The 9,931-nt window shown below is 37.7% G+C and overlaps 1 protein-coding gene across 2 annotated transcripts in view; it reads right to left on the bottom strand.

The window, feature by feature from the left end:
- The window catches only part of TM2D1 (TM2 domain containing 1), a 12,406-nt gene extending 2,475 nt beyond the window's left edge, over positions 1-9,931 (bottom strand). The window contains exons 1-3 of one of the 2 annotated variants that reach the window (XM_018072325.1): positions 9,901-9,931; positions 7,051-7,159; positions 2,647-2,738 (exon numbers count right to left, since the gene is read on the bottom strand). In XM_018072325.1, the coding sequence (XP_017927814.1) occupies positions 2,647-2,738; positions 7,051-7,159; positions 9,901-9,916 (217 nt within the window). In that variant the 5' untranslated portion in view covers positions 9,917-9,931. Of the gene's footprint in view, positions 1-2,646; positions 2,739-7,050; positions 7,160-9,498; positions 9,631-9,900 lie in introns of those variants that run through there. The other variant, XM_018072326.2, reaches the window with a different exon arrangement.

Below are 9,931 nucleotides of genomic sequence, written 5' to 3'. Positions count from 1 at the left end.
AAAATCAAACCGCATATTCATATTTCTACATCCTGAAAACAGTTAAAGGATTTTAAACATTAACAATTTTTTAACAGATCTGTATTCTTAAATAAGCAAAGGCCAAAGCTGATGACCAAGTTACTGAAATGTTCCTTTGATTGAAGCACTGACAGAAAAATCCCAACTTGAGCTGCAAAATTTCCTTATGAATAGAGACCTTCTACCAGCTCATGAGTTGCAGCATATACAGATTTGACTTACAGAACATGCAACTTTGGAAAACAATCCTTTGTATCATTTTTATATTTTTCCTGAAATATGAATTTATTTTTAGTTTATATAAAAATATATAAATGCTTCTTTTTAACTGGTATCCAAAAATGTTATTTTTATACTAATAAATAAAGGATAAATAGAAAATATATCAGAATAGTAACTACCAGATAAATGTTTCATTGGAAGATGCCCTGCAAAGTTGACTTCATTTGGAAAATGCCCTCAGAAGAAAGAGGATGTCTTAAAATTTATTTTTTTTTAATATCAATAGTTTCCTGTGCAATAAACATAATACAGTGGGAACTATATATATTTTAAGTATCACTTCAGGCAAACATCTGGGTTATCCCTCTCTCCAAAGCAGCAACATGTCCCACAAACCAACTCCTCTCCCCCAGCCCTGTTTATGAGGCTGTCTATGGAGAAGAAGAGGAGAATAACTGCATCCACACTGCAGGAAGAGCATCCCACTGCCTGGATATAGCTCCCATAGTTGGCAAGATGGAACTGAACTCCAGGGAGATAGTTTATAATCTCTGCAACACTCCTAATGACCAAGAAGATGAAAGAGTAGTAGCTGGATGGTCTTTCAGCTGATTGGAAGAAAAACCCATGTGCATTCCTGACTGTGAGGGTGGTGAGGCCCTGGCACAGGTTGCCCAGAGAAGCTGTGGCTGCCCCATCCCTGGAAGCGTTCAGGGCCAGGCTGGATGGAGCTCTAGGCAATCTGGTCTAGTGGAAGGTGTCCCAGTACCAGCTGGCATTTGAGGAACCCAGCAGGTCTCTTACCATTGCTGGTTCCAGCAGCAGCTCTAATTCACCTGAGGAACTGGATGGAGAAGAAATGTTTCTGAACCTGGCATTTATTTTTGGAGTGCAGGGTAAAGTTGGCTTTTTTCTTCCTCCTCACCTCCCTCCCCACCAGCAGATCACACTGAGAAAATAAACTGCTCTAAAGCATGAAGGGAAAAATAGTGCTCTTCTGCATTAATAACTGATGGTTTAGTTCACAGTGTGTGGGAGAGGAAGAAGTTGCTTTCCTGATTTCTTCATACTCAATAGCTTGTTTGTATCTGTGTGCTCTTTAAGCAAAAGAGATGGAAAAAAAAAACAAACCAAAGAGCATTTACACTCTTCACTACACTTGCAAAAAATATTTCAATGCCATTAACCTTTCTTAACCACTTTTTACCAAGGCCTGGATGACCTAAAAAAATCCCCAATCATCCACTGTCATGGAATCCAGTGTGTTGATTTTTATTCTTTTAATCTTTTCTATTCTTACCTATTTGCTTTTGTCTTCTTTACCTTTCAAAGGAGAGAAAACTTGGCTTTGGAAAAGTTTAATTTTAGGTCTTAACTTTGGCTACTGGCTACAGTATATTCCAGTAGGGTTAAAGCATGAGCCATGAAGAACTTCCATGTGAGAATTAAGGATTTATAAATCTATATATTACTACAATATATTACAAAATAATTATTGCAAATTATTATTCCAAATCCAGTGATATTACAAAAAGATGCACCTTATTGACTGCTTCCAAAAATGTATCTTTTTGTGAAACAGATGGACAAAGTCAGTGCTAATCACAGAATCTCAGGGATAAAAGACATGGATGTTAACACAAGATTATTGAGAAGGACAGGTAATGTCATTAAAAAAAAAAAGTGTTTGCATTTAATGGGCAGAAACTCAAAATTCATAACTGAAGTGACAGTAAGACACATAGCTTTTTCCAAATCATTGCTCCATGCTGTCTACACTTAAATTGACTCCCTTTGCCCAGCTCAGAAACAAGGCCAGTGAAAATAGTTCTAACACACAGGTTTTTTAATTATTAACTATTTAAAAGTCTGTGGTACCATCATCCTGGGAATCAGGTCCTAAAAATACCAACCAGAGGGAGATCTTTTACAAGTCCCAGCTTCTGCAGAACTGTTAACAATGTGATTTATCTTGAAGCTATGCATTTGCCAGAATAAATTCCATCTCCCAAAACACCAGGTTTACTGTAAATTTGTGTGCTATTTTTCTGGTAAAATCAAGTCTCATTTAAGTAGCTGGCACATGAGTCAAACCCACTTGTGTTCCAGTGCCTCCCAAAGAATGCTGTGGTAAACATCAATGCAAAGCAAAACTATGAACAGCAATAACCACGTTTGCTTATTAGGATTTTATCTGTTGGAGAACTATATATTCATTTGTCACCACTCCAACAGAAGAGCAGGTTGAGGATAATGCAGCATTTTATCTTGACAATAAAGTAAGGATTTTAGTTGTAAATATTAAAACTATGACTACCGGTCTTCATTACCTAAAATATGAATATACACATACAATTTAGTCGTAATAACAAGCTTTACCTCAAAGAAAAGGAATAAACTTACCTAATGCAGGATAGCCTAGATAAAATCTATCTGCTCCCAGCCATCCAAGAAATAAGGACAGAGCCACTGCCACTTTGTAGGAGTACCCATTTCTGCCAAAAGAAACAAGCAATGTAGGTAATGACTGCAAAATATATCCACTCATACTTTTGACTATTAAAGTACTGACTCATTTTCCTGCTGCTTCAGTTTAAAAAAAACCAACAGACTTGTTATTTATCTTCAATTAACGGCCACAGAACTGATAATGCTAAGCTTTCAAACTGGGAAGGCATCCTCCATAAAGCAACCTCAGCTGCTGCAACTCAAGTGTACTCTTGCAGAATACAGATTATTCTGAAACTAAATGATGATTTCTTGTCAAGGCATAATTCAGTTGCTGATCCGTCCCCAGTTTCATAGAGCACTTCCTAACAGTTCAGCCCTACTGAGACAAGCCCAGAAAGCCAGGAGGTGTGTGAATACTGTCTGCAGGCATTAGTCTCACACGCAGCCAAATCGAGAGGAACAGGACAGACAGGTGAGGTGTCAGCAGAGACAGTAATTGCAACGAGATCTGAAGGAGAAATGAACCATGGCCACCGGCTGAAGAAGCTGCAGGAAAGATTCGGGAAAAGGAGTAAGTCATGTATCCACTCACTACACTCTAAAAGGCACAAACTTACAATGAGAAGAACTACTGACTGTATAAAGATGTACAGAGGTAGAGAGGTATTCTAAGTTAAGCTTCCCATGGTTAGTCATACAACATAAACAGATACAACAGACTTTTTGAGATTTGTCCTAATTGGCACCTTTCTTGCCGACAGCTGGAGCGATGCAGCCACCAAACCACCTGTAACTCCAGTCCCTGCTGATGTGAACTTTACATTAATAAGGCAGCTAAAAACATATCGCTCTCAATACCAGAACTTGCTGCCTCGGCGAACAGGGAGCTTCTGAAAAGCAAACCCAAATGTAATTAGAACTTAAAAATATTCAATAATTCACTGCTTTGATACGTGCACAACTACATGCCAGCAATTATTTAATAGGCCCTAATTAAACTCTTGGTTAACAGTTGAATAAAACAGTTTCAAAAAGACAGTAGCTGACAAAAGTCCAAGCACCTTTATTAAGCATTTTCAATGCCAAGTAAAGATCTACCTTTTTGCTTATTATCAAGATTTACTGACTTTAAGACTTAATGGCAACATTAAGTGATTAAATCATGACTCTTCCCTCAATATTTGTTACTTGGTGTTTATTAGCAACACAGAACACACTGGGCATTCCTGGAACCTAATGTAATGTAAATTATCATCTTTAGAACTGCCTTGTTGCCACTGTAAAGAACACTTACGGGTTTATTTAAACTTGAGGTAAACTGTTAGAAATTGTTTATCAGCTACGAAGTGTCAACAGCCCTCCAAGTGGACTAAAGCATAAAAAAAGCTTACATAAAATGGGAACATGGTTTAATTTGAGATGCTCCTGATCAAAACTAGTAACAAACTGAGCACTTGCCTATGCACTGAGATGTTTTTAAAAGCAGAGCAGTCTGCAACCTCATGAACATCAAACTGACAGGGAGAAGAAATGCAGTATGAAGTGGAAGCATGAGCATACTGCAACAAGGCTGCATCCACTTTTGTATTTCATTTGTCTTACTCTTTCAGATAAAAACATGCACTGAAGACTAAACCAGTGAGTAGGAAAATGACACATCCCAGGCATCTGAAGGAATTTCTACAATTGGGTAAAAGACGCGATTTCTTTTCAGTTCCTCTTCTGATTCTTTTCTCGCTTCTCAGCATCATCCAAGCTTGACTTTTTCTGGGTATCTTTCTTCCAGATGCCATGGTAAAAACTTTTCCTTCCAACTCTTCCTTAGCAGTTGATAATATCAGGTACTGCTTTGGCTCATTCTTTTGGGGTCTCTCACCTCTGGTCAAAGACCTCTCCACACTGAACCTCATGAAGACTACCATTTCCTGGTAGTCCTTCCCTGGACTGGCAACGCTTAAACAATGGACACTTAAAGTCTGCAGAATTGGGGCCTCTGCATATTAAGCAAAATACATTATAGAAAGCCAATCTGGGGGATTGTAGAATTTGGCCAAAAAGTAAAATCTACCTCCAAAACATCAAACTAGAGCCAAACCTAAGCAATCTCGACTCCTAGTACTTCTTTGTTGGAGCAATCTTAGCACTTACAAGCTTTTCCTTGAATTATCACAAGGCGTAAGTGAACTTGAACACAACCACTTACACAAACATACAACATCTCCTGGTCTTGCTCTAAAATAACTGGATCCCAGAACTGTTATCTAAATTACAGTTTTGGCTAACGACAGCTTGCTGATTTGTCCTTTCCAAAAACTGGGGGTAGATTTACCTGCTGTGTCCATGCTACGACAATCCTGCTATGAGACAATGTCTTCTCAAACTAATTTTCTGGTTAAATGATGTGCAGTTATTTCTGCCAGAAGACAGTTACAGTTTCCATCAAAACTCAGATAAGATGCTGGAAAATCTCCAAAAAGCAGTAGAAAGGGCAGGGCTATTATTGTAATATTAAGCTGGAGATTCCTGCTTAAAATAATGTTTCAAACACTTAGGTAACATTCAAAGTGCCTTAGAAAACATCTATCAGTAATTGGACCACTTTTTAAACAAGTGTACAGATGAAAGATGGTGATATTAGCCTTGCTGCCATTTTTAACTAGTTTTGGGACTTTATCAAGGACATGCTTGTGTAACTCTTTCTTTTCACAGTTGTGTTTTATCGGAGTTTCAGCCCAAAAGCATGCTCTTCCCTTTCTGCCATACTGGCAATCACAGGACTGGAAAAGCCACAGCAAGTTCTTTTGGCAGTGTAACCATTTATTATTCATCATAAATAATCATCACAACCAAGTTATAGACATCATAAAAAAGATGACATTTTTCTGCCTATAGGCTTGGGTTTTAATTAATAAATGTAAAGAAAAGCTACATTTAAAAAATGTTTCTGGAAAATGTATTAAACCAAAAATATATGTATACAAAAAACCTCCAAACATAAGAATTACCATCTAATCCAAAGAGGAAGCAATTTTATTAAACTAGTATAGCTCATCTTCTTCCCATCACAGATGGGACTGAAACACAATTGTTTCTGGACAAAAATGTGACTGAAGTCTAGTTTGAAGCATTGAAATTTGATTAGACGTAATAATATGTTTTCTTCAGTTTGCTGAGCTTTGACTGCTGAGAAGACTAAATACAGAGAAAATATTTATAAAATTAAGAGGCAGAGCTGTACTTCTAAGTTAAGCAAATTATTGAGCAGTTGGTACCACATAAGAGTTATTTGCCCACCAGAGTGATAAGGAATACCCAGTGAGTATTGCTGGAGTTTTAATTTCCAAGGATTCCAGTAGGACAAAAGAAAGAGGTTCCAATGTGAATCCCAGAAAAAGGAGAAACAAATGGTACTGACAGGTGCTGGCTGATCATTAGCATTGGCCAGTTGGAACATTTATTGGTATCCAGAGCTCTCCATCACTCACAATGTGCTTTAGAAAAACTAGGTCCATCATTCACATACCAGAAAAAGGCTCTTAAAAGACAGAGAGGGTTTGATTAAACACAAAAGTTGTTTAAAAATAGAGAACAGTTCCCCTTAAAGATATTTTTGGAAGAGGTGGAGAGACTGAAGCTGCCCCAATATTCCGGCATACTACAACTTCAGCACAGGCACACTGTAAACTGGCAAGAAGCACTGAATAGCACAGCCCAGTCCAGCCCTCCTTTCTCCTCTCTCTTTTATTCTTGAGTCACCCTCATCCTTGTGCTGGCACCAGAACTTGAAGCCACTGTACTGTGACTCAAACTGGGGAACTGATCCAAGTTAGCTCAACCCAGATCAGTTCCCTGATGCCGTGGGGTCTGTCAGGACAGGGATACGATGGAGGGGTGTCCCCAACAGCTCCTTCACCAGCTGTACTGATTTTAAGCATATGTGAAATGTGGCCTTAGCATTAGGGATAAAATTTTGCCAGGCTAAAGTGTAGTAAGTAAAGCAAAGACAGAAACATAACTAAGCAACAACAACAACAACAACAAAAATGTGCAGGCAGAGACAGATTCACTTATGAACTTATGAACATGCATGTTTTGAGCAACCTGGTTTAGTGGAAGGTGTCCCTGCCCATGGCAGGGGGTTGGAAAGAGATGAGCTTTATGGTCCCTTCCAAACCAAACCATTCCATGACTCTCTGTTGCATCCTTATACTGTTTATTAGAGGATTAACTACTGGGCAACACGTGTATGGTTCTATTTTACTTCTCTTTTTCCTTCTGTCAACACATCACACGACTTTAGAAAAACATCAGTGTGAAAACAAAGACAAACGATCACAAAAGCCAGTGAGTACTTACACATTGCGACACTCAATAGGCTTGTAAAATCCAACTTCGTGTCCTGTAAAGACTTTTTCTACGCCAAGGTGATCTTTGCAAGTAATATTTGGTGCTGGCAGACACTGAACTGAGGACAAAACATTATTTGAAACTGAGCAATAACTGACAATCACAGCGTTTTTCTAGCAAGACACAACTGAAACAAATTAAGTTCTACTGTAGAACAGTCTTGATACAGAGCACAGTTAACACACATATGGTTTAAAAATATTTTTTAAGCCAGTCCTATGATCAACTTGTATTTTCTCTTTGCTAAATATTAAGCAAAATATACAAATCTAATTGCTGCCCTAATTCTAATGTAATTCTCACTCTGGCTTCAATATGAGTCAATGAGAAATCAGAACCTGACATACAGAAAACATTTTCATCATGAGAACAGTCAAATACTGGAACAAGTTGCCCAGAGAAATCATGTCATCACCATCCCTGGAGGTTTTCAAGGTCTGACTCCACAAAGCCCTGAGCAACCTGGTTGGAATTCAGTGCCAACACTGCTTTGAGCAGGAGGTTGGACTATACAACTTCCTGAGGTCTCTTTCTACCCAAATTATCCCATTATCCTTGACTCTTAGGACAACCAAAGTGGAAATCACAGCAGAAAATGACACCTGCTAAAAGTTTGCAATGTATTACCAGAATATTAGTCACTCCCTAATGCTGAAGTCTGTTGTTTTAAAAGAAAAAAACCCAGACCTTTGCCCATTTTCTAACAGTTTTCAGTACTTGTGAGTACTGTTGGTTAATTCCATCTGACCTGCAAGCCAGGTTCAATATGTCTTTCCAGATTTTCCAATAATACACACAGGCAAGAGTTGGATCTTTTTTAGTATCTATCCATATTGCATAGAGACTAAAAAAAATAATATTCCAGTTATGCCTGGACTTAACTGCTATAAAGCCCCACATTTATGCTACTGATCAATGTGCCTAATCTAAGGCAAATACAAAAAAAATACATTCTTGTAAAAAAATAAAGCAAAAAAAGCAGTGCTTTCTGCTACTTAGAAAAAACCCAGTGCAGTTAAAATATATTGATATAAACAAAGACACAGTTTTCTTTTCAGTGTCACTCCAAAGACTCTAAACCTACTACTCAAAGACACCACTTTGATGCTTTGAATCAACCCCATTTGTCTGGGCGATGGATCCCACAAAGGTGTTTAGGAACTGCAGTGCTTCAAGAATGGTCCAGAAATTAACTTTTTATTACTTAAGTAATAATAAAAAAAAAAAGCAGCTCAAGTACTGTGGGGACAATCTAAAAACTGCTGTGTGTGTAAAAATGCTGCACAAAGAAAAAACATTAATTAATTTAGCAACTTGCTCTACTCTGAAGCTTATCTCCTGTTCAAAAGTGTGGTGTATTAAATACAATCACAGGGTATTTAGTTAAACAACTGATAATCTGAGTTGTGATCAACCTCAAACTACATAACGTCTTTTTAATCTCTGGCCATTTATAGTCAGAAACACAATGTAAAAAAGTATGCAAAGGAATGAGTAACTCAAAAAATGATCCATTTTAGATAGTATTTTCAGCCAAAATTATTTGGAAAACCTTCACTATGCCAGAACATCCCAGTGAAGAAAATCATTCAACACTTATGGAAAGCAAAATATGAAAAACACGCACACACATATATTTTGTGGCTGCCCCATCTCTAGAAGTGTCCAAGGCCAGGCTGGATGGGGCTTGGAGCAAATTGGTCTAATGCAAGGTGCCCCTGCCCATGCCAGTGAGGTGGAACTGGATAAACTTTAAGGTCCCTCCCAATCCAAACCAGTCTGTGATCCCAAGATTTTAAACATGAGTGCACATAAAGCAAAACTGCTGTGCTATCAAACCATTTATTTCAATGCCTGAGAACATCAGAAAAGTTAAACACAGATAGGAAACCAAGTGATCAATTTAAGATTTTTTTCTGTTAAACTCCAAAGTGCATCAGAACTGATCATCAAATAAATGTGCTTTCAAAACAGAGCCTCACACAGCAGAACCTAGTAAAAATGGAAAGCACTATGTTGCCTTAAGAAAAAAAAACTTAAAAATTAGAAGATTTTGAAGGCTGTTCTGTCAAACGTCAATTCTTCTAATAATTATATGCAAAATCAGTATGACAGGAATGGTTTGTTTTAATCACAGCAGTGCAGGACAGAGCCTAAAGGATGTAACATACATTGAGGAGATTTACCAGAAACCTCACTTAGAAATGTACCAATCAGAGAAAATGTATTTATTCCTAATAGTAAAGCACCCAATCCACACAAGTGTTTTGGGCTTTCAGACTAATGGTATTACTAATCCCATCCTTTGTAAAGCTCACCTAGCAGACACACAAATGCATAAATCGAACACTTCCTTGAAAAATGTAGTTAATCAATATATAAGTTAGAAATCCTTACCATATGCTGTGTGATTTGTGCAATTCATTGGTTCCTGTGTGCTATTGTCTATTTTAGGCTCATCACACATATATGTTCAGGTAATTGAGGAAAACATTTTTCATATCAAACATTACAACAGGTTTAACAGTAATTTATTCCACCCTCCTTAAACCCTGAGGATTTAAGATGCACCTTGATGTTAGTTCCTACCCATCCCCCAAAACAGGAACAGCACATTACCATGCAGCAAATCTGCTAATCCAATTTAATACACCAATATATCGCATAAGCCCCATGTTTAATTAGTGCTGCAGTCAGCACTACCTAAAGGAACTACAATATTTATCAGTCATAGCCTCTGTATTTGAAGGCAACAAGGTAGCACACGCCTCATCTAGTCTTCTTCCCTTATTTAAATACCTTGAAATTGAGGCATTTGGTTGAGAAGATT

The sequence above is a fragment of the Manacus vitellinus genome, unplaced genomic scaffold, assembly GCF_001715985.3.
Source record: "Manacus vitellinus isolate BGI_N305 unplaced genomic scaffold, ASM171598v3 scaffold_21_pilon, whole genome shotgun sequence".
NCBI lineage: Eukaryota > Metazoa > Chordata > Aves > Passeriformes > Pipridae > Manacus > Manacus vitellinus.
The sequence above is the reverse complement of the archived record's forward strand: the minus strand, read 5'-3'. Positions and strand labels throughout refer to the sequence as shown.